This window comes from Nansenia antarctica (genome assembly GCF_963989245.1).
Source record: "Nansenia antarctica genome assembly, chromosome: 1".
NCBI classification, from domain to species: Eukaryota; Metazoa; Chordata; class Actinopteri; order Argentiniformes; family Microstomatidae; genus Nansenia; species Nansenia antarctica.
The window spans coordinates 51,318,927-51,344,252 of NC_137674.1; the positions used below are offsets into that span (position 1 = coordinate 51,318,927).

The window sequence follows — 25,326 nt, forward strand, 5'->3', positions numbered from 1 at the left end:
GTCTGTTCAATAGCTAGGGAGGCCTCTTCAGGACAAGCCTTGAAATACAGAGTTCATCTGATGCAGACACTTCCCATCCAGACCCCGTGGAGAGTCAACCAGACACCGACCCACCTGGCAACATTACCGACTCTGCCCCGGAACGCGATTAATGAACTCAAGTAGCTTGTCAACTATTCCGAAGAACATCGTCGTCAAATGGTTGTGATATAGGCTCGTAATGATGCTCGTGGATTTCATAAACCAAGCTTGCTAGCTGGTGGCTACCGCAACTTTTCTCCAAGTAGCAGCAACGAGCCACTAAGCATCCCTCCTGCTAACTTGTGTTTCTTGGACATTTGCGGTAGATATTCAAATAATCACACATTAGATGTTTAGTCATCCGTAATAATATTGGGAGTCGGGTATTTATTGTACTTTTACGACAGAGCTAGACATCTTTGTTAAGATAGCTAGGTAGCTAAGTGCATAGTTCATCAGTTTTCCATCGCTGCTTCGTGTAGCTTAGCTTAACCTGCTAACGTTACTTTGTTCGCCGGGCTAGTAGCAGCCAGCTGGAGGCTGCGTTCGTACATTCGCCCTGAGAGCGCCAGAGCGTACACTGGGTTCAACGTCACAAAGGGACCAAGTCATTTGATTGGACGAGAGGCGTTCCATGAGTGCTGCTCAGACTTCCAGAGCGAATTTACAAACGCACCCATAGCCACCTAGCCTGGGCTAGCAGGGTGCTGCTGACACCACCACCACCAGACAGCAGCGGTCCAGACAGCTCGACAACACCGGAGTAGTTTAGTTGCACTCTCTCCGTTGCCAAAATGCCAGCGATGTTAGAGAAAAGCGGTTCGGAAATATCGGGGAAGAGAAGGGGGAGAAATTCAGTGAATAATCCTAATAAAAGTTTCGCTACAAATGGAAATAGCAACAATTCATGGGAGGAAGGAAGTTCGGGCACTTCCAGTGATGATGAGCATGGTAGGTCAACATGACGGTGGTAGCCTCGGTCACCCTAAACTAGTTCTGACTCTGTTTTACAGGTTAACAACGCTAATCGTGTGTTTGTTATGTTTGTGTAGGTGGAGGGGGAATGCGAGTCGGTACTCAATTTCAAGCCATTGTACCGGATTATGATCCTGGTAAGTATTTTGAGTTTTTATTTAGCCGTAAAGATATAACAGGTTACAAGACGTGGTAGCCTCGAACACCCGTGGTCGCCGATTCCACGAGTTCAGAGTAAACTGTCGATTGATGCATCTTCTGGTTAATTTAGATTCCTTTCCGATTACAGCTTCGTCATCGTTTTGAGTTTGATATCTGTCAAATACACATCCGCTTTATGATTTATATATATATATATATATATATATATATATATATATTATATATGTTAAATGTCTCATTAAAAAGTAGATTTTTATTGATGAATGGATGGATTGTTAATATTAATTATAACTAGGCCTACAATGTACAGGCCTACATATTGTAATTAAGTATGAACATATGTTCTTCGTACTAGATGAAGCTTGCAATTTGTAATGTTGTATTAACTTTAACTTGCATCTGGCTTCATTTACATGAAACTTCTACAATTTCGGCCAAACTATTCCCATCACCCAAAATATTTTAAGACTGTTTAAACCACTGGTCTTTGCCACTGATATTAATGCCAAATATGACCATATAGTATGTCTTTCTATTGTGTGTATGTACAAACCCCTCTCTTTAACTCAGCCCTTACTTACAACTTTCCAGCTTGTCCTCCAACCCCCCTTCACCCCCAGTGGTGCCACAAAGTCTGCTAGACTACTCCCATCATTCTAACTGTTTTTCAGACTGTTGAAACCACTGCCCCTGGCTTCCATAATGGTCCTTATGACCGTGTGTGTGTGTGTGTGTGTGGGGGGGGGGGGGGGGTTGGTCGGTCGGTCGGTCGGTCTGTCTACCTGGTCACCATTGATCTGTCTATGGTCTATACCTGATGTCTATGGTCTCTATACCTGATGATGTCTATGGTCTATACCTGATGATGATGTCTATGGTCTATACCTGATCAGGGCTCAACATTAAGGCTTGCCCGGGACAAGTACATTTTATGTTCGGACAATGGATTTCCTCATGCACTTGTCCGACGGACAAGTCAAAACAAAGAGAAAGATAAATAAATATGTATTAATATCCGCCCAAAATTATTTCCTCCTTCAGTTGTCCGATCAGAAAAGTAATAAATGTAGTAACGAGCTATGCCACACCTCATTCTTGCTGCCTATGAGGTGCGACGTAGCTTGTATCAGAAATTCTAATGCTATTGCATGCTCGTGATTGTTTTAAACCCCACTGCTCGCGAAAGTGCCAACCTTCTTGACTGCGAGGTTGGCTTGTGGACATTTTAAGTCTGTCGTGAAAGAAACCGACACGTTACTCATGCCAGCAAGCAAGATGGGGTATGTTGTCACACGCTGTCTAACATTTACTGGGCACAATACATCACAATGGTATAAATGTCATACCAAATGAAAGAAGGAAGTCCTGGGCACATATTTTGTATTGATTGTATCTTCATATCTTATTTCAGTACGGAGCTGTAGACCGTTAAATAGACAGTGTGCATCAGCGGGTAAATTGTTACACTACGTCGGGCAAGTTGTCACATTGGATTATCAACAAATAAGAACACAACTAATTAATTGTGAATATTGATTATAATTTCAAATTCCAAAACCAAATTCAACTCAAAATGAAAACAATCATGCCTGTGCCCCGCGGTGGCGCAGGGGTCTAAGCATTAGCCTCTAGTGCAAGCTGCCCACCGGGGACTGGGATCGAATCCCGGGTTTGCCAGACCCGGATATGGCCGGGGCTCACAGGGAGCGGCATATTGAGCGGCCGCTCCCAAGGGGGGTATAGGACTATTTCCGGACAAGGATCCGTCGCGCAACACCGCCCCCGTCTGGTGCTGGAATAACGGTGTCGGGCTCGAGAAGCCAGACAGCTAGTCTGCCTGGCTATCTCCTCTGGGGCTGCCGGCCACGGGGTCGTGCGGCGGATCCTACGCAATAGGCAGGGGATAATTGGATAATAGGTTGGGTTCAATTGGATACCAAATTGGGTGAAAAGGGGATAAAAATCAGAAAAACAAAATTAAAAACAAACAAACAATCATGCCTAGAGAATCAACACATTAAGTAGCCTAAGAGGCATGACCACCTTTACTTTAAACTTTGAAATCGAACATTCTCTGGCGTGCACGTAGATCCACAGTAATTGTTGCAATTGGAATGTAATTTATTACTTTATAGTGTTTTAGTACAGACATGCGCGCACCGTCATATTTGGACAAGTAACTTGTGCTCTCGGACAAGTAAAAGATTAGACAATTGTCCAAAGGACAAGTACCTGAAAAAGCTTAATGTCAAGCCCTGACTGATGATGTCTATGGTCTATACCTGATGATGATGATGATGTCTATGGTCTATACCTGATGATGATGATGTCTATGGTCTATACCTGATGATGATGATGTCTATGGTCTGATGAACTGATGAACTGTGCTCCTCTGACAGATGTAGCGAAGAGCGCCCAGGAGAGGGACAACCTGGGCATGCTGGTGTGGATCCCCAGCCAGACTCTGGCAGAAACCAAATGTAAGAGGAAATATCGGCTGTTTTTTCCCCCTCATGCGACGCAATAGACATGTCTAGGCCCTACTCCGTTCTTTCAGAGTTGTCAGTACAAAGTAGCGGAGGTAGGAATTGGAGAACGGGGCCCGTTCGTTCTAACGCATGGAACGAAGAATGTCCTTCCTCAGATTTCTAATTTCCGCTGGCCTCCCCGGTACACAGTGTGGACTACTAGTTTTCCAGCGTAGTTGTCAGGCTGTTCCTCCCCACACTGACGGTAGCCATTCTGCTTGTGTGTTACAGTGGACGAGTACATCGTCATCGCCAAAGAGAAGCACGGCTACAACATGGAGCAGGTAACGTCATTACGTCCTGTTGTGATGTTTATTTGTTTATTTATTGGAAGGATCCCCATTAGCTATACCCATAGGCATGAGCTACTTTTAGTGGGGTTCACATTTAAAACATACATTACAAATAACATTTAACATATAAAACATACTTAAATTACAAATATCAAACATTAAAGTATATCATACATTTTACAATTTTACATTTGGCATAATATAAAACACTTAAATCTCTCGCTTCGAGCAACCCAAGTCATGTGAACGGTGATCACCCAATGGAAGAGGGGTTTTGAAGAGGAGCTTCATGAAATAAATAATCTGTGTTCGTTCGTAGAAGTGACACTTTCTAGGTTAAAAAAACACGGGGGAAAAAAACACAGAATTTGTTTTGGGTTCAGGGATTACCGTAGGGATGATAACATGAAGGAAAGGAGGTGTTAGTGTTAGAGAGCAGGACCCTGGTTTTTTAGCTGTTGTCTCTGTTGTTCAGGCGCTGGGCATGTTATTCTGGCACAAACACAACATAGAGAAGTCCCTGGCGGACCTGCCCAACTTCACACCCTTCCCTGACGAGTGGACTGTGGAGGACAAGGTGCTGTTTGAACAGGGCTTCAGCTTCCATGGCAAGACCTTCCACCGCATCCAGCAGATGGTGAGCGTTTCCATCTCTCTCTCACACACACACACACACACACACACACACACACACACACACACACACACACACACACACACAAGGGTTGGACGGTTTTACGGTTAAACAGAAAACTGTGGTTTCTAAAAATACCACAGTTTTTTTATCAAAACTGTCATAAAACCAGACTTTATTTAATTATTATTATTATTTACATTTAGCCTAATCACAACGTCATAAATTGCTATATATAATAAATGCCATAAGAGTGTGTGGTTGAAGATGCTATGAAAGTGATTTGTTTTTTGTCAATAAATGATCTTGTCTACGTGACGGCTTCTCCTCAGAACGGAGTTAGGGAACCGTGTTGCCTGATTGGCCCAATTGGGCTACTTATGATCACGCTGAAATCAATCCTATCTGGCAACACTGTTAGGGAAGCGAGATGGTCCCTGAAAAAAAAGAGTGTGTGTTACGAGCCCTTCTAAAGACTGAAAAGATGAACAAACTTTTCTGGCAAAAGAAAAACTAGAATAGCCTTAAGCCCAATGCACACGGCGTGCGATTTTGTTGCACGGCAACATTCGATTCTCCATTCACACCACCGAAGTGAGTAGGTGTGAATGGAGAATCGAATGTTGTCCTGCGACAATATCGCATCGCACGTCAATGCACACGGCGTGCGATATTGTCGCAGGACAACATTCGATTCTCCATTCACACCGGTCAGACATGCGGTCTAAATAGGTAGAACACAGGGACCAGGTAGAACACAGGGACCAGGTAGAACACAGGTAGAACACAGGTAGAACACAGGGACCAGGTAGAACACAGGTAGAACACAGGTAGAACACAGGTAGAACACAGGTAGAACACAGATAGAATAACAGGTAGAACACAGGTAGAACAGGTAGAATAGCGGGTAGTGTTTTCCGGGTCGTTGATGAGCGGTCCTCCTCCCTGCAGCTGCCAGACAAGTCCATCGCCAGCCTGGTCCGGTTCTACTACTCCTGGAAGAAGACGCGCAGCAAAACCAGCGTGATGGACCGCCACGCACGCAAGCAGAAGAGGGAGCGAGAGGAGAGGTGACGTGGCGTCTTTTAAAGCTAAAAGAGGATTCCCCCCTTCTTTCTGGAATCTTCTACATCCTTCCCTCCCCTTGTCTAGACCTCAACCACCCCAGATCCCAAAGTGATTCCGAGTTAGCCAGACAGACGTTTTCTGTGTTTGTTAAACGGGTGTTCCTGTGTCTGTAGCGAGGACGAGGCTGAGGAGAACTCGGCGGCCACACCCAGCGACGTAGAGTACCAACCAAATAAGGAGGAGAAGAAAGAGGTACGTCCATACGACTCGTTAAACGCCGTCGACGTCAGGGGAGGCTGGCGGAGGTCGAAATGGGAGGACGGGCTCATTGTGAGGCATGGGACGGCATCAAACGCGTGTCCTAATTCCGCTCCGTGCGGGCTCACTGGAACGTCAGGGGAGGCTGGAGGAGGGAGATGGAGTGGAATGAGGGATGCATCTGATACCGTCCCATGCATTACAATGAGCCCGTCCTCCGACATCTACCTCCACCAGCCTCCCCTGGTTCATAAGTGGTGAAAGGCCTGTTAATAACGACCACGTTCTGTGTTTCAGTTGGGCGCCAGTGTGGAGAAGCAGGAACCAAAGCCCGTGGTGGTCCAGAAGGTAACGTCCTCACCCAGGGTTTCTCCAGGGTTTCTCCAGGGTTTTTCCTGGCCCAAAATAAGGCTTAGCTGGTAGAAGTGTCGCTAAAGCTGCGATTTTTTTTAACCCCCCCCCCAAAAAAAATCATTGCGATTTTTTTGTTTTGTTTCGTTTTGTGCACCCGCAAACCCGGTGCTTGTTTTTCTATTCGTCGTGTTGACATTATTGAGATTATATTATTGGCATTATTATGAAATATGTGCAAAACATAACGAGTCATCCACTGGTATTGCGTATATAACGTTATGATAGTCTAGCAGCACCTACTGTGGGATGACTGAATTGCAACAATAAAATGTATATAAAATGTATTTAAAAGACAATTCCTGTGCGATTTCTCCTAGAAGGCTTAGGCGGAGCGAAAAAGTTGATGTTCAATGCAGAAAAAACTCTGCTCACCTGCTTCTGATCTCCATCATAAACACCCTAGTTTCATAATAATTTCTCTTCCCTGGCTTTGGACTGTTGACTGATTCTGGCCATTTCTAATACACACAGACACACACACACACAGAATCAGAATCAGAAGACTTTATTGCCATGACATGTAAACATGTTAGGAATTTGGTTTGGGACAGTGGAGCACGGTTTACAGCTGGACAGGTGCAAGACAGGACAAGACAGTGCAAACCAACATCATAGTGCAAAAGTATATTGATATATTAATACATATCAATATAAGAAGTGCAAAGATCAAGTGTTCAAGTGCTCATGTCCAGACAGTCCAAAGTTCTCCGGGTGGGGGTGGAGTGAGGGTAGATAGATAGGGACACACAGTCATGTCTAGCCAATCCATTATTCTACAGTCATATACTGTATGACCACCAGGGGGTGATAGTGGACGTAGAAATGAAAGGACGGCCTCATTGTGATGCATGGAATTGTATCAACACATTCCTCATTCCGCTCATTCCGTTCCCTGCATTACAGAGTCTGTCCTCCGATTTCTCCCTCCACCAGCCTCCCCTGATGTGCACACATGTATGTCTGATATTGAATGTAGAGCTACTGTACTTGTCTTCCAGTTGATGGGCTGTCATCAACAATCCTGCGTTCTAAGCCCCGAGGCCACCCTCCCTGACCCCCGTGTGTCCCTGTGTGTCCACCCTCCCTGACCCCCGTGTCCCTGGTGTCCACCCTCCCTGACCCTCGTGTGTCCCTGTGTGTCCCTGGTGTCCAGCCTCCCTAACCCCTGTGTGTCCCTGGTGTCCACCCTCCCTAACCCCCGTGTGTCCCTGTGTGTCCAGCCGCCAGGTGCGGTGGAGAAGGTGGCCCATGCTCACGTCAAGAAGGAGCTGCCCGTCCTCCCGGGGAAGAACCTCCACCGGGCCAAGAAGAAGCCCCCCAAAGGCATGCACCTGAGCCAGGGCGACGTGGCGGCCATGTCCACCAGCACCCCTACAGCCGTGGGGGTGTTACGACAGATGGACGTGGAGCTGGTCGCCATCAAACGACAGGTTCGTTTTTATTTTTTTATTTTTTAGTTGTTTGTTTTTCTTCTGCCTGCTTTTTTTTCTTTCTTTTTTTTTCTTCACCTTCCTCCCTTTATCTGGAGTGAACTATCCACGTGTGTACTTCCTTTACCTGGAGTGAACTATCCACGTGTGTACTTCCTTTACCTGGAGTGAACTATCCACGTGTGTACTTCCTTTACCTGGAGTGAACTATGCACGTGCAGTGTTTCCTCCAGGATTTTCCACATTAGTGGCGGGGTGGTCAGTTTTCAACCGACAATTTTTTTTTCACGTGCATAAAACTAGAGGGTGGCAATTTTTATTTTATTTTTTATAGCGGTTAAGTCATTAAAGCCGAGCAGGTGATTTTATATAGAAGGTGATCAAATACCAAGATATCCTACAGCTGCAGCGGAACATGCGGAACGCGCATGACACACACACGCACAGAAAGATCATCAGCTCATCGAATATGAAGTACACGAGAGATAATCAGCTCATCGAATATGAAGTACACAAGAGTACACATGGAACCGGGAACTCGCATACAGCACTTAACAACATCCGTAGAATATAAACTTGTGACTGACAGTCACATACATACATACACACACACACACACAATGAAAGCTCATCAATACGAAGTAGGCCTACATGAGAGTACACGCACAAAACCGGCTAACGTTACTGTTTACACAAGTAAAATCACAGTGTGACAGTCAGATGGAGCATTCGGTAAACAACCGACAGCGAGGTAATGCATCAGCTGAGTTAAAGAAACCGGCAGGGCTCGACATTAAGGCTTGTCCGCTTGTCCGGGACAAGTACATTTTATGTTCGGACAAGTGGACTTCCTCCTGCAGTTGTCCGATGGACAAGTCAAAACAAAAAAAGAAATCAATATGTATTAATATCTGCAAAACATTAATTCCTCCTTCCGATCTGAATAGTAAAAACATTTTTTACAAGCAAAGCGATGCCGCGCCTCATTCTCGCTGAGGCTATTTCAGTCTCTCGTAGTTCGTTATCGTCATAGTTCGTAAATTCGCTCAGAGCGCACACTGCGTTCAACGTCATAAGGAGACCAAGTAATTTGATTGGACAAAAGGCATTCCATGAGTGCTGATCAGATTCCAGAGCGAGTTTACGAACGCAGCCATAGTGTAGCCTACGTTGTGGGTCTCCTGTCACTAGTGCCATTCGCGTGAACGCATATTCGCTTCTTCTCAATGCCGCTTATTTTCATGTAGTTCTATATTTTAGGTTTGAAGTTTTAAGACCAGCACATCGCAATGCGAACTTCAGAATGACACTAATGATAGATTTCTCAATTTGAATATAGGATACTATCCAAAAGCTAGCAAATAAGATTGTTTACATTGGGGAGGGACTATAGTTACAATTTTTTTTGTAAATATTCCTAGATATTCATCCCTTTTGCGGCCAATCTTAATCTAAAAGGGTTAGGGTAATCACTGATTACCCCATCGTAATAATTTAAAATAATTACAAAATATTGTTTAATGAATACATTTGAAAATTAAGGATGCATCATTATCAAATCAATAGTAGTCAAATGTGTTATTTGCATACACATACACTCACTGGCCACTTCATTAGGCACACCTTGGGGTTGGACCCCCTCTTTTGCCTTCAGAACTGCCATAATTCTTCGTGGCATAGATTCAACAAGGTGCTGGAAACATTCTTCAGAGATTTTGGTCCATATTGACACTATAATATCACGCAACAGCCCGTCTGGCACCAACAACCATGCCAGGTTCAAAGTCACTTAAATCACCTTTATTTCCCATTCTGATGCTTGGTTTGAACTTCAGCAGATCGTCTTGACCATGTCTACATGCCTAAATGCATTGAATTGCTGCCACATGATTGGCTGATTAGATATTTGCGTTAACAAGCAGTTGAAAAGGTGTACCTAATGAAGTGGCCGGTGAGAGTATAATATATTATTATTAATATTGCTTTTTCAAAATCTTTGGATTTGGACAAGTAACTTGAGCTCTCGGACAAGTAAAAGATAAGTTCACTTGTCCGAAGGACAAGTACCTGAAAAAGCTTAATGTCAAGCCCTGGTTAAACCCAATTCTTACCTTTGATGACACCTCCGCCGTTCTGTTCGTGATGATTTTAGAGGCAATAGATTATTTTTGCCTCGCGCATATTGCTATGAATAGTTCGAAGCTAGCGTTAGGTGCGAGGCTGCTCGGTTAACCCATTAGCGGGAACATTATTTGCTTCACAAAATAGGCTGATTTAGTTGACCATGAACATCAGACTATATTATGTTCATTTAAAATACTCGTATACTGAGCACTGGTATAAGAACATGAACCAGAGAACAGCAGTAAATGCAATAACCCTCAGTTGTCACTGATGATGTTGCATTTTCGATTAGGATACGGGATTAAAGGGCCGGGGCGCCGGGCGAAGAGAGAGAGAGAGGAGTGATTTCCTGAAATCCAAATGTCCCGCGAAATTCGGACCAATCACAAAACTGTTTTGCAAGCGCGACGCCTCGTGCCTGTTGAGAGCGATTCAGTCTCGATTGCAGTGCGAACACAAACGACGAGGTTAATTACAACATTGTAACTACTACACCCTAAATCGTAACGAAATGTAGGTCTGAAAGCGGCCTAAATCTAGCTTCAATCTGCTTTTTTTCTGTTCTCCGGTCATAATAAAATGTATTTGTGGCGGCCCGCTACGAATCAATGCATATAGAGGAAACACTGACGTGTGTACTCTAGGGCTGTTACGATTATTCGACGTCGTCGACGTCACCGACTACGGCAATACGTCGGTTAGCGTAATATGCGTCGGTTAGTCGCATTTTATTTTTATTTTTTTTTTATTTATTTTTTTTACCTTTATTTTACCAGGCGAGACAATTAAGTGTATGAGTGAAAATGGATAGCTACTAGCTAATGTTACACAAGCAATGTAGCTCACCACAGTTCGTATGTCTTGTCTTCTGGTGTTAGTAACGTTAGCTATGTAGCTGGCTAGCTACGGTAGCCTATTGTCATTGTGGTGCGAGCACCTACTGTACGTTATCTAGCTCGTAGCTCGCATGCTACGTTAGCATCAATTTAGCTAATCATAACATAGCAGCGAGAGTAACGTTAGCTAGCTATGTGTTGTGGTGATGGACAGACTTCTAAATGGCCATGTTGGCATTCAAGTTGGCTAAACATAGCAGTGAGGTGGAGACAAAAAAGTTTTTATTTTTTTTTGTTATTTTTTTTACAGTACAAAAATTATCGTTAGACTTATCGATAAATCGTTAGACTAATCGAATAATCGATAAAATAATCGCTAGATTAATCGTTAGAAAAATAGTCGTTTGGGACAGCACTAGTGTACTCCCTTTACCTGGAGTGAACTATCCACGTGTGTACTCCCTTTACCTGGAGTGAACTAGTGAAAAGAGTGAAATGGGAATGGACTGGTGTAAGATTAGAGTGTATACTAGCTCCATGTCTTTAAATGAACATGAGGGGGAAGTGCAGACTTCTGGTGAATAACCTGAGGTCTCCCGTTACGTTGATGCTGTCTATAGTCTGAGTCAGCCTGCACCCCAGTCATGAGTCACGCCTCCAATACCAGCTCCCTGTCCACACCGGCATACCACCAAGAATGTCTGTCCACTAGGGATGGACGGTTTCCAATTATTGAAACCGAAAAACCGTCAGAGAGTAAAACCGCGGTTTTCCGGTTAACCGAAAAATACAGTAAAAAAAAAAAAAAAAAAAAAGTGCAATTTTTTTATTTTTAAAAGAGCGCCAATTTCAAATAATTGAGCCCTACTGCTACAATACACTCATGTTGAACACCATTAAAACACCGTAAGCACAGTCGCAACACATTTAGGCTACTTAGTTTCACAAATATAAGTGGAAAGGCAGACTTTTGTAAGCTACACCATACATGAAAACACATGAACACTTAACACACCAGCTCCGCTGATCCATGGTGCACGCCTGCACGGAAGATCATCTCTTGGAACAGCGTCTTCATTGAATGAACTGCTTTCTCAATATCTTGGTTCTTAGACAAAGTTTCAGCTGCTGCTCAATGTATTTAAATATTTGAATACTGCTCAATAATCACTGAAATATTAGACTTAGAATTATGCAGTGAACATACTTAAAGCTTTTCATAAAAACCACATGCCGCGAGACTGACTCGTCCTGAACTGTCGTAAGTCAATCAACAAAGAATGCCCCATCAAAATAAAAGTGCCCATGGTAGAGCTGTCAAAATAGAGCTTTCAAAATAAATGTACTAATACAGATAGAGATAAATACAGAACTACCTTTGCGTCACTAAGTGACCGCGTATCTTCTTAGACATGCGTTCTGTCATCACTTTCAGTAGCGCCTTCACACACAGTGGCGCTGTGCACAAACACTCTTGATCCGTATAGCTCTTGTTTTATTATATTGTGGTTTAGTAAATACTGCACTTGGAGTTACATTCAATGCATGATTTGTGCTATAGAACATAAATAAAGTTTGATTGATTGATTGATATCAAATCAAATCACATTTTATTTCTATAGCGCATTTCTCACAAAAGTGACCCAATGCGCTTTACAGAGAGCAGCGAAAATGATCTTATTAAATGTAAGCGAGTAATTGTAAAAAACCTTTCCTATCTACCAATAACTGAAGGCAACTATCTTTCCCATAGAGTGATTCGTTACCCTTAAATATAATCCCAATTAGATATTAATCCTCAGTTATTCTTCACAACTGACCAAACCTCTCACTCATTGCGCGGCAGATTCAGACTATATCATTGTTATTTTCACACACGACAAACATGTGACATGTTCCAGTTTTATTCTTATTCTATTTTATTCTTCCAAAAAAAAAAAAAAAAAAAACGGTTTCAGACGGTTTTGATAAAAAACCGTTTCTATTTTTATAAACCCCGGTTTTCGGTTTAACCGAAAAACCGTCCATCCCTACTGTCCACACCGGCATACCACAGAGAATGTCTGTCCACACCGGCATACCACAAAGAATGTCTGTCCACACCGGCATACCACAAAGAATGCGGATGTAGGAAGTGTGGATATCGGAATGCAGCTGTCTAGGTAGAAATCGGAGGACGGGCCTGGAATGCACAGAACTCGGTTTTGATACCGTTCATTTCATTACATGCATTACAATGAGCCCGCCCTCCAGATTGTCTACCTCCGCCCAAAACCCTTTCCTGGAACGGTCATGTTGACTGACAACGACTGGTGTCTCCCTCCTTAGATCCAGAACATCAAACAGAACAACAGCTCTCTGAAGGATCAGCTGGACTCCGGAGTGGAGAACTTCAGAGTACCTGAGGTAAGGCCTAGAGGGAGAACTTCAGAGTACCTGAGGTAAGGCCGAGAGGGAGAACTTCAGAGTAGGCTCTTGACCTGGACTTAACCCTGTTTTTCAATCGTTCTCCCTTTTTTTTAATGAACATTTTCACTTTAGGTACGTATAAGAAACTCACAAACAGATGGAGCTTCTTTACAAACATTAGTATAAAAAGGAAGAAAAAAAAAACATAAAACAAATGTGAGGTCGTGAGATGGTCAAATTAAATGAGTACAGGATTTATGGAATCTAACAGACATTGTTATATATTGTACAGAGAATAGTCATGTAATCGTTCTCCCTTTTAGGGTTCATGTAACACTAGAAAAACCTTGAAAGATTTGAAAAGCTTTCTGCCTGGAGGACCTTTGATTGGCTGTAAGGTGTGATAGTCAATGATCACATGACGTCTGTTCTGTTCAGGTGACCCAGAAGTTTAACACTCGCTGGACCACGGAGGAGCAACTGCTAGCAGTACAAGGTAACTAACTAACTAGCACCAACTCTATGGGGAAAGGGTGTAGCTGAGATGGTTTTGAACAGGGGAGGCAGACATCGGAGGACGGGCTCATTGTAACGCATGGAATGGAGAATGGCATCAAAAGGGAATGAAAAATCGCTTTTGATACTGTGATAGGAATGCTATCGCTAGAAATGTTTTCCACATTTCAATACTTAGAGTATCACCCCGTTGCCAACGTGATAAGCCTGCTTTATGAATATTCACCGACTGTTGTTGCTGTACTGTTTGGGGTCTGAAGGTTGTGGAAGTTCAGCGCTAGGTTGTGGGTGGCGGTCCTTGAGGCGGCCATTGTTGAGATTACGTGTTCCCGCCGTCACTAATCCCTACCTTCGTCCCTGGCTGTCGTTCTTTAAAAGAGGGCGGTTCTGAGCCGGGCCTTGAGATCTCGCTCAATTCTGTCTGGTGTCATGTCTCTCTACACTCGCGAGTGAAATAAAAACTGACGTTGTGATTCTGAGACCTTTTTGACTGGCAGTCCCACCTTCACCAGAGGTAATCGGGTGGATTTCCACCACGGATACCGTTCCTCATTCTGTACCATTTACTTACAACGAGGCCCCGTCCATGACCGACCTTCCTTGGTTTGGGAGCACTCCCTCGTGACCAGACATGGGAACCAGGGGTGCGGCCCTCTGACTGTGAGATGCTGGCAGGGCCGGCCCTGGTGTATCAGTCTATGTAAGGCCTGGTGTATCAGTCTATGTAAGGCCTGGTGTATCAGTCTATGTAAGGCCTGGTGTATCAGTCTATGTAAGGCCTGGTGTATCAGTCTATGTAAGGCCTGGTGTATCAGTCTATGTAAGGCCTGGTGTATCAGTCTATGTAAGGCCCTGGTGTATCAGTCTATGTAAGGCCCTGGTGTATCAGTCTATGTAAGGCCTGGTGTATCAGTCTATGTAAGGCCTGGTGTATCAGTCTATGTAAGGCCTGGTGTATCAGTCTATGTAAGGCCTGGTGTATCAGTCTATGTAAGGCCTGGTGTATCAGTCTATGTAAGGCCTGGTGTATCAGTCTATGTAAGGCCTGGTGCATCAGTCTATGTAAGGCCTGGTGTATCAGTCTATGTAAGGCCCTGGTGTATCAGTCTATATAAGGCTTGGTGTATCAGTCTATGTAAGGCCCTGGTGTATCAGTCTATGTAAGGCCCTGGTGTATCAGTCTATGTAAGGCCCTGGTGTATCAGTCTATGTAAGGCCCTGGTGTATCAGTCTATGTAAGGCCCTGGTGTATCAGTCTATGTAAGGCCCTGGTGTATCAGTCTATGTAAGGCCTGGTGTATCAGTCTATGTAAGGCCGGGTGTAAACAGTCTATGTAAGGCCTGGTGCATCAGTCTATGTAAGGCCTGGTGTATCAGTCTATGTAAGGCCTGGTCTAAACAGTCTATGCGATCACGTAGGGCCATGACCTTTCGAGGGGGGCCAAACTTTTGCTGTCGATCTAGCGTAAGCTACCACCCGTCAAGAACGCTGCTACCCCCCGTAGTGGAAAATGAAAAAGTCTGCTAGCGGTTATTTCTTACTGATTTCTTACAAATCCAAATGTGTTTTGATTGACAACCTAATTGTTTGATTGCTAACCCAATCCTGTTCCAGCCATTAGAAAATATGGGCGGGACTTCCAGGCGATCTCGGACGTGATTGGCAACAAGTCTGTGGTGCAGGTGAAGAACTTCTTTGTTAACTACCGACGTCGCTTCAACCTGGACGAAGTCCTGCAGGAGTGGGAGGCGGAACACGGGATGGAGGGAGGAGCGAAGGGAGGAGGAGAGGAGGACAAGATGGACGTGTCTCCATCACCTGAGGAGGGTGGAGCTACTACCCCAGTGCCTCCAGAGGACCAAAAGGAGGTCTCGAAACTGTCTTTTTAACTTCATGGTTTCATCATAACATTCAGTTCAAGTAACGATATGCGTCCCTAAGAGGCATTTATTGAATCCTTGCTATACATACTTCAACTGAAACCGTATGCAAACCTGACATTATGTAAATGTTTTAGTTTCACTTCCCCTCTGGAGTACTCATTCACCCTCTTAGAAAGGCTGTCTCTCTTCTAGGCTTTGATGTGCGGTTTTAGAAGCATATATTTAGCATATACTGTATATATATATATAAGCATCATATCTTACCATATAGTAACAACCGCCCTTTTTGTTGACAGGAACCATCCCCGGTGGAGGTACAACAACAACCCCTGGCATCTTGAGTTGTCGGCCAACTTGGATTATTGTGTTTAAGTGACAGGACCCCCCCCCTCCCCCCTCTCGATTTGACTACTGTTGTGAAGGGACACTGAGTCAGCACAGGTTCAACTTCCTGTGAAGCTGTCTCCTCCTGAAGGTCACTCCCCCCCCCCCCCCCCCCCCCCAAGGAAGTCTGCAGCAATGGCCACCAAATACAGACAGCACCAACCTCCAGTCTTCACAAACCAGACAGTCTCACAACCCAGGACTCTCAGCAGCACTTTACCCCATCACTGTCACCTTGGTCAGAACAATCTTCTGGATCAATGGAACTGCTTTTCTTTTCTATTTCGGCCCACTTCACCCCACTCAGTGTCAACATTACCCATGTTCTCTTTTACCCAGCCCACTGTGTGTTCCTTTGAGTAATTTCAGACCTCTTTGTTGAGAGAGAAATGCTTCTCCCTTCTCCAGAACCCGCCTCTCTCTACCTCCCAAACACCCTTTTCTCCCCCACAAAACACTTGTCCTCCCCCCCGAACCCATCTTCCACCCCTTCCTTAACTCCTGCTCTAAGTATTCTCTCCATCTCACCTCGGATCAACATTGGGTGCAAACACTACCATCTCTCCTGCCTCCTCAGCCCCCCCCATTCCTCAGCACCCCCCCACCCCTCCTCTCCACCCCACATGCAATGGTTCCCTTTTTGAATTGTTGTGCCTCTCTAGACACAGTCAATGCCAAGAGTGGTTGGTCACCCTACTGGACACTCTAGAATGCTACAGGATGATGAATGAAGCCATGGAACCTTGGCGTTGAATTGAAATGGCACAATATGTCACAGTGCTGTACAGATATCCACACAGCCACATTTGACATTTAAGTTAAGTTTATATTTTAACTGGTGCTTCCATTGACATAATAAAATGGTTTGTGCATTATATAATGTTGGGCACTACGCAAGTAAGTGTATAAATCTGCTCAAAGAATATGATAAATAGTATTATACAATATGTATTTATTGGATCATATTTATAATACGTCAATTGGTTTGATCTTGATAATGAACAGGATATAAATTAAATATTAAATGGACACATGCAGATAACCTTGAATATTATGTAAATTAAATGATTGAAGCTGTTCTACACGTTATGCAAAGGACAACATGTTTGACTTGAGCGTGAGCGATGTCTGAACCCTTGGAGGTTTACTAGATAGAGGATGCAGAAGATTCAGGTCAATCCCATCATGTTCAACTGTCCAGTTGAGTTGTAAGAACACTTTTGAGATGTTCCTGTCACACTTAACATAAGTGTGTAACAGACCTGGGTGAAAACAGTATTTGAAACCATTCCAAATACCTTAACGTTTGCTTGAGTCTGCCTACGAGTGTCAAATGGATGGGAATTGCACTTTTGGGACAGTTTAATCTGTTCTATTGCACCAGACAAACTCAATCAAGCACAGAGAAGAATTTGAGATGACAAATACTACTTGAACCCAAGTCTGCTTTGTGTTACTGTATAATTACTCTAGTGTTCCATACCTGTAGGTAGAGGTTAATGGAGGTAGAGATTGGAGGACGGGCTCATTGCAAAGCATGGAATGGTAGGAGGAATGGTATCAAACACATTAGTTTGACACCATTCCTGACACTGTTCCATGCATTACAATGACACTGTCCTCCGATGTCTACCTCCACCAGCCTCCCCTGGCAGGGTTAGAGCAGTGAGAGTTAATGAACAGTATAACAATGTCGTGTCGAGATTCACCCAAGTTACTTATGTCGATAAGTGAGACAGGCTTTAGTTGTCTATGTTTTACAGATTTTTACATTTTAATTTAAATCTTTTGGGGCTGTATCCTGGACACAGATTAAGCCTAGTCCTGGACTAAATCTCGCCTATAGAGATTCTCTATAGAAGATGCTGTTTAGTGTAGGACCAGGCTTAATCTAGGCCTGTGAAACCAGCCCTGTTTGTGAGGTGTTTTTATTTTGCTGTTGAACCCTGTCCTTCCTTCCACTGCGACCTGCCTATCCCCTGTTTTTACTGTACTGGTACCATGGCTTCAACTTCAGCATACTGTTTGGAAAACTTTTTTATATATTTGTGAAGAAACGGTGTGTGTGCGTGTGCGAGAGAGTGAAGTTTGTGTGTGTGTGTGTGTGTGTGTGTGTGTGTTTTATTGCTGTCATTAAGCATTATTATGTATCCAATTTGATCTTCATTAATTAACCATACAATAAATTTGAAGGATTTATAGGGACATTTAAGTGCATTGTCTGGATTATTTGTCCTCAATCACATGGTCCTGTCGTTCTTGACAGTTCACTCCATTTCTAGCTGTTTTAGATACTTTCAATATGTCTGGTTGAAACTATTTGCTTTCCTTTTCATATTGTACTAACCAAAGTATAGCCTACAGACTTATCTGGCATGATACTGCTACAGGTATGTAGAGGCAGAAATCGGAGGACGGGCTCATTGTAATACATAATAACGTAATGGAATAGGCCAGGGGATGGTATCTTTGATAGCCTGTTGACTTTGGCTGGCATCGCACCGCCTTGGTTCTTCTCCTGATTCTAGTCTACCAGTGGCCTACTACTCAAATATAGTTGAGACAGTAAGTGAGCGTGTTTCCAATCATTCATTCATTAATTCATTCACCCTATGCCAGTAACGTGCGAGGGACATTCTTGCTTTATGTAAAGTGATGAGCAGACAGTATAGGCCTACAGTGATGATGATCGGCCACGCAGGAGTCAAAGGGTCAAACGATGTACGAGAAGGAAATGACTCAACTGTGAACTTTACAAAACGTGCTGCACATTCCGATGAGTCGTTTACAGAACATGCTAGTAAGTGTTCTTCGAAGACATCATCGGATTTCCTAATCGAGTGTATTCTGTACATCTGTTCCTTCCCGGAGCAATGCAGTTCCTATGTCATGACTAATTTCGCTGAAACAGGGTTCACACGATACGGTAACACACTGCCTACTAGCGGAAACCGCGGCATTACGCATGCACTCCTCCTGTGTGCCCTGGCTGGCTGGCTGACTGGAGGCCTTCTTCATGACGGGGATTTCCTCAGGAAGTGAGTTAGAAGGGGGCTTTCCAGCGGAGCCGCTCAGACATCAACAGCAGCCACAGCCACTAGCATTGGCTCCTTTTTGCCTGATTCCCTTTAGGATTTTTCGCACATTTCCTCTATTCTTTTTTCCCAATTGGACAATGTCCGCTACGGAGGACAAGGCTTTAGCTGCCTATGTTCAATCCGGAGGAGTTTGGACGGTTTGTGTGTAATGCTACGTTCCGGTGGTCTTGAACGTGCCGTTCACCGAGGCTCCGTTTGAAACACCGTCTCGCTCCTCGGAGAACAGCGTTGCGTTGGACAACGTTACCGCGCTGATTCATGTAAGTATTAGGGACTGTATCGTCCATTTTACTACTGTTACATGGTACACACAGGATGGATCTGGAAGGCAGAGGGCAACACGTTGAGAAGCCAACCAGCTCAGCCAGGGCATGTGTGTGCGTGTGTGTGTGTGTGTGTGTGTCTGTCTGTCTGTCTGTGTCTGTGTGTGTGTCTGTGTCTGTGTCTGTGTCTGTGTCTGTGTGTGTGTGTGTGTGTGTGTGTGTGTGTGTGTGTGTGTGTGTGTGTGTGTGTGTGTGTGTGTGTGTGTGTGTCTGTGTGTCTGTGTGTGTGTGTGTGTGTGTGTGTGTGTGTGTGTGTGTGTGTGTGTGGGAAGGGGGGGAGCGAGCGAGAGAGAGAGGGAGAGAGAGACAGGCTCCGAATTGGCCAAGCAAGGTATGAGGTAATTTTTTAAAAATCCATTGTGGTGCACTGAATAGACTGCGAGACGAGACAGCCATCGTAAACCGTTGTGAAATTATGAAATAAAGCCAATCTGATGAGGATTTGAGATGCACCCAGCACCTCCCTGTCTTGTCACATTACATGATCTATGCATTGCTGCTTGATATTACTCCAATGCATGTACAATACATTGATAATGACAGATGTATGAACATGTATGGCATCTTTACTCTCTGTGCCGACTTCAGTGCATGCTCCATACGGAATATCATGAATATTTGCATACAAATACATGCATGCACTGTTATCATATTTCGATTCTACATTGACCAGGTGAACAGACAATTATCTACCTGTCAAAGGGTGCATCTGATGTCACCCCTGGCTACCAAATACAGTAGAGCTGATTGAACATGTTTTGGAAGTTTCTCTGAGCATTACCTAAAGCTGGAGTCATTTTAGTAATGTTGACCTTTTGGTTTGGCCCTGCCAGTGAGTGATATTAGTCATTTCACCTAACCGTAGTTATCATGCAGTTCTAGGCAAAGTAAACCTGCATGCATAATAGTCTTGAAATATGTCTACGGAACATGAAATGATCAGATGGCAAATCATCCGTTCTCGGAAACAAGTCACCTGTTACTGAATCTGTCGTCTCTGTCACACACACACACACACACACACACACACACACACACACACACACACACACACACAGTGCACGAGCATTACTGTATCTCCCACATTCCCTCTAGACTGAGTTGTTAAGCACAACACAGAGCACGCAGAGTTTTTTTTTCATTGCTTGGTGGAAAACCAACTATTATCAGTTCAATACTGTTGAGTGGGCTCGATGCATAACCCCAGACTGTCTGAATGTCAGGTAAGCAAGAGGAAGGTCAGTCAGTGAATTCCCCTAAGTTGAATTGTTTCATTTTTGTTTTATGATGTCATGCCGATCTGGCAACACAATAGGAGTCTTGGCCTACATCCCTATGGTGGATAGACTGACCTCTGGGCCACCGTAGCAGGGGGTTTCAGGATTAGGGGAAGAAAGAAAGAGGAGATGGGAACGTAAGATAGACTGCATCAATACATGATATGGTAGACCTGATGTCTCCCTCCTGTTGGTCCCCTAGGCAGAGCCTGGTAGACCTGATGTCTCCCTCCTGTTGGTCCCCTAGGCCTAGCCTGGTAGACCTGATCTCTCCCTCCTGTCGGTCCCCTAGGCCTAGCCTGATAGACCTGATCTCTCCCTCCTGTTGGTCCCCTAGGCCTAGCCTGTGGTGAAGGGCCGGCCGTAGACAAACGTCTCTAAAATATAATCTTGAAAACCGTTGTTCTTTTTGTGAAGCGACCACGTTCTTAAAGGAGAAATGCCCCTTTCATACATTCGTTTTGCGTAATAGCAGGAACTCGTTTCCATTGAAGAAGATAGACTTGACTAATCTCACCAGCTGGAAATCACTGAAACAGTCAAACACTCACAATATGTGTGCAAAGTGATTTCGAGAATAGCCTGCCCATGTCAATTTCAGAGGGCAAGTGTGTGTGTGTGTGTGTGTGTGTGTGTGTGTGTGTGTGTGTGTGTGTGTGTAGTCAGGGATGAGGCAGCAAGTGGAAAAGCCCCTTGCATATCCCAGGAAGTCCCTTGTCAACCACAGGAACTGGTCAGCCAATTCAATAGCTGATCCACACACTCATACAGTAGACCAGGAGGAGAGGCTCCCGTCAGCTGAACGTCGAGGGCAGACGTGTCGATTTTGAACCTTTTATTTGGAGCTTTTTTCTGTAAGCAAGTCATTTAGCAGACGCTTTTATCCAAAGCGACTTACAATAAGCACGTCCGTCTAGGTAAGTGAATCAACTACGCATCAGTCATTGTAAGTAACTCCTTTGATAAGAACTGCCGTCAGCAGTCACAGGGCTACAGAAAGAGGAAGAAAATAAGTGAGTTTATTTTTGGTCTTTGTCTTCAGGTAATATACAGGGGGGGGGGGGGGAGCAGCATTAGAGGGTGGAGGGGTCTGAGGAGCAGGGGCTCAGGTTTGATCCTAAAGACAGACAGAGGTGGAAGAGAGGTAGGGACTCTACCCTCCTGACAGCGGTGGGAAGCTGGTTCCAGAGAAGGGCCTCGACCATGAGATGTGTCCTGGTTGTTATAGTGGCGGTCTGACGGTACTGGTTCTGACGGTACTGGTTCTGACGGTACTGATTCTGACGGTACTGGTACTCACCTCGGGGTGACTCGGGGTCGACCTATTGCCTTATTTATACTAATTTGAAGCTATCAACTCAAGGAAGCATTTCAGCGCACTGTTTACTTGGATTTGATTTGATTTGAATGGGAGTTTCTGAGATTTAAGGCCATGTATCACAGTTTATGAAAACAGTTATTTCTCTCATTTTAGCCCTCGTCCATGTAGTGGACATAAATGAACCTTAAACCCCAACTCACACTACAATGCCGAGCTGAGCTGAGCTGAACTGGGCTGTCCTGGTTACACATGCACCACGATTGCTGAGACAGTGCCGGAAAGCGTTGATGGGGAGGGGAAATATCACAGGCAGCACAGCATGGATGGAGTTGCCAGACCCAGCCCCAGCCCCAGCCTCTCTGTCCCAGCCCCAGACCCAGCCCCAGACCCAGCCTCTCTGTCCCAGCCTCAGACCCAGACCCAGCCTCTCTGTCCCAGCCTCAGACCCAGACCCAGCCTCTTTGTCCCAGCCCCAGCCCCAGCCCTAGTAGACCCAGGCCCAGCCCAAGCCCCAGCCCTAGCCCCAGACCCAGCCTCTCTGTCCCAGCCCCAGCCCCAGCCCCAGCCCCAGACCCAGCCTTTCTGTCCCAGCCCCAGACCCAGCCTCTCTGTCCCAGCCCCAGCCCCAGCCCCAGCCCCAGCCTCTCTGTCCCAGCCCCAGACCCAGCCCCAGACCCCAGCCACAGACCCAGCCCCCAGGTTGGGCATATTGTCTTATTCTGGCATGGTGATTAACGACAGTACTGTCTCTCTGATTGGTCTGACTTGAACAGCCAATGAAATACTGTGTTTTGCAGCGCTCTCAGAACATGAATCATCATAAAATTGGACCTCTAGACGTCCTTCATCCACCTTAGGATGTGCTGATTCCCTGGCCCCTTGCCCAGAGCTCAACCCCAGTGCTATAACTCAGTGCTATAACTCAGTGCTATAACTCAGTGCTATAACTCAGTGCTATACCTCAGTGCTATAACTCAGTGCTAATACCCCAGTGCTATAACTCAGTGCTAATACCCCAGTGCTAATACCTCAGTGCTATACCTCAGTGCTAATACCTCAGTGCTATACCCCAGTGCTAATACCCCAGTGCTAATACCCCAGTGCTAATACCCCAGTGCTAATACCTCAGTGCTAATACCCCAGTGCTAATACCCCAGTGCTAATACCTCAGTGCTAATACCTCAGTGCTAATACCCCAGTGCTAATACCCCAGTGCTAATACCCCAGTGCTATAACTCAGTGCTATAACTCAGTGCTAATACCCCAGTGCTAATACCCCAGTGCTATAACTCAGTGCTAATACCCCAGTGCTAATACCCCAGTGCTATAACTCAGTGCTAATACCCCAGTGCTAATACCCCAGTGCTAATACCTCAGTGCTAATACCTCAGTGCTAATACCTCAGTGCTAATAACTCAGTGCTAATAACTCAGTGCTATACCTCAGTGCTAATAACTCAGTGCTATACCTCAGTGCTAATAACTCAGTGCTAATACCCCAGTGCTAATACCTCAGTGCTAATAACTCAGTGCTAATCCCCCAGTGCTAATACCCCAGTGCTAATACCCCAGTGCTAATACCCCAGTGCTAATAACTCAGTGCTAATACCCCAGTGCTAATACCCCAGTGCTATACCTCAGTGCTAATACCCCAGTGCTATAACTCAGAGCTATAACTCAGAGCTATACCCCAGTCCCAGCTCCACTCCCAACCCTGCCCCTCAGCTCTAGTCTGGGCTGCCCACTCAGAGAGGAGATAAAATTAGCCAGAGTTAGCTATGCCTGTTATGAAGGGGTTTCCCAAGCCTGGCCGGGCCTCAGAGGCTAGAGCTGTGGATGTGGCAATGAATGCTCTGTATTAACAGACAATCACGCACGCACACACACACACACACACACACACACATGCTCGCGCACACACACACACACACACACATACATGCTCGCACGCACGCACGCACACACACACACACACACACACCACACACACACACACACACACACACACACACACACACACACACACACACACACACATGCATTCTCTTGTTCTTTCGCTATCTCTCTCTCTCTCGCCCGCTGTCTCTCACTATCTCTCTCTCTCTCTCTCTCTCTCTCTAGCTGAAACATTCCTGTAATATAAGATGATTCTAGATGATTCTATCATTTGATGAAATGCCAGATTGTCCTGTGTGTCACAACCTTAGTGACTCCAGGGGTGTGTAGAATGGTCTAGGCCTTGTCACACTGTGGTGCAACTGCAACCGGCGGATGATGGTTCAAAGACTTGAATGTTCTTCTATCAACACCAAACCTATCTGTGTATCTGTCCTCTAAAATCTCTACAATCTGTCTTTCACTTTCACCCTTCATCATCTTGTCTGTTCAAACACATGAACACAACTACCTGTTCATTTGTCTGAATAGAACTACCTGTCTGCCTGTCTTCCCCATAGATACATTTTAACAGCTCTGTGTGTGTGTGTGTGTGTGTGTGTGTGTGTGTGTGTGGCTGCTTGTGTATGCGTGTGTATGCGTGTATGTGTGTGTGGCTGCTTGTGTGTGTGTGTGTTTGTCTATGACTGCTTGTGTATGCGTGTGTGTGTGTGTGTGTGTGGCTGCTTATGTGTGTGTGTGCGCGTGTGTGTGTCGCTGCGTGTGTGTGTGTGTGTGGCTGCTTGTGTGTGTGTTTATGTATGTGTGTGTGTGCGCGTGTGTGTGTATGCGTGTATGTATGTGTGTGTGTGTGTGTGTGTGTGTCTGCTTGTGTATGCATGTGTGTGTGTGTGTTTGTCTATGACTGCTTGTGTATGCGTGTGTGTGTGTGTGTGTGTGTGTGTGTGTGTGTGGCTGCTTATGTGTGTGTGTGCGCGTGTGTGTGTGTGGCTGCGTGTGTGTATGCGTGTGTGTGTGTGTGTGTGGCTGCTTGTGTGTGTGTTTATGTATGTGTGTGTGTGCGCGTGTGTGTGTATGCGTGTATGCGTGTGTGTGTGTGTGTGTGTGGCTGCTTGTGTATGCGTGTGTGTGTGTGTGTGTGTGTGTTTGTCTATGACTGCTTGTGTATGCGTGTGTGTGTGTGTGTGTGTGTGTGGCTGCTTATGTGTGTGTGTGCGCGTGTGTGTGTGTGGCTGCGTGTGTGTATGCGTGTGTGTGTGTGGCTGCTTGTGTGTGTGTTTATGTATGTGTGTGTGTGTGCGCGTGTGTGTGTATGCGTGTATGCGTGTGTGTGTGTGTGTGTGTGTGTGTGTGTGTGTGTGTTAGTGTCCTATGCTGATGCAGCTACTAATGTTTGTGTTCAAGAATTGTATTGTAAAATGTGAACGCAAATAAAGATACTAAAATGTGTGTGTGTGTGTGTTCCCCCCCCAGGTC

General features: G+C 45.0%; 1 protein-coding gene across 1 annotated transcript; it reads left to right on the top strand.

Moving 5' to 3' along the window:
- The first annotated feature begins 215 nt into the window (after nucleotides 1–215).
- Nucleotides 216–15,949, top strand: rcor1 (REST corepressor 1). Its single transcript, XM_080530814.1, has 13 exons — nucleotides 216–972; nucleotides 1,074–1,133; nucleotides 3,558–3,638; nucleotides 3,918–3,970; nucleotides 4,455–4,616; nucleotides 5,565–5,683; nucleotides 5,855–5,933; nucleotides 6,237–6,287; nucleotides 7,574–7,783; nucleotides 13,072–13,149; nucleotides 13,591–13,648; nucleotides 15,284–15,537; nucleotides 15,849–15,949. Exons 1-13 carry the CDS (start codon nucleotides 816–818, stop codon nucleotides 15,891–15,893), a joined length of 1,407 nt encoding a protein of 468 aa, XP_080386940.1. The 5' UTR covers nucleotides 216–815; the 3' UTR covers nucleotides 15,894–15,949.
- Nucleotides 15,950–25,326: the final 9,377 nt, after the last annotated feature.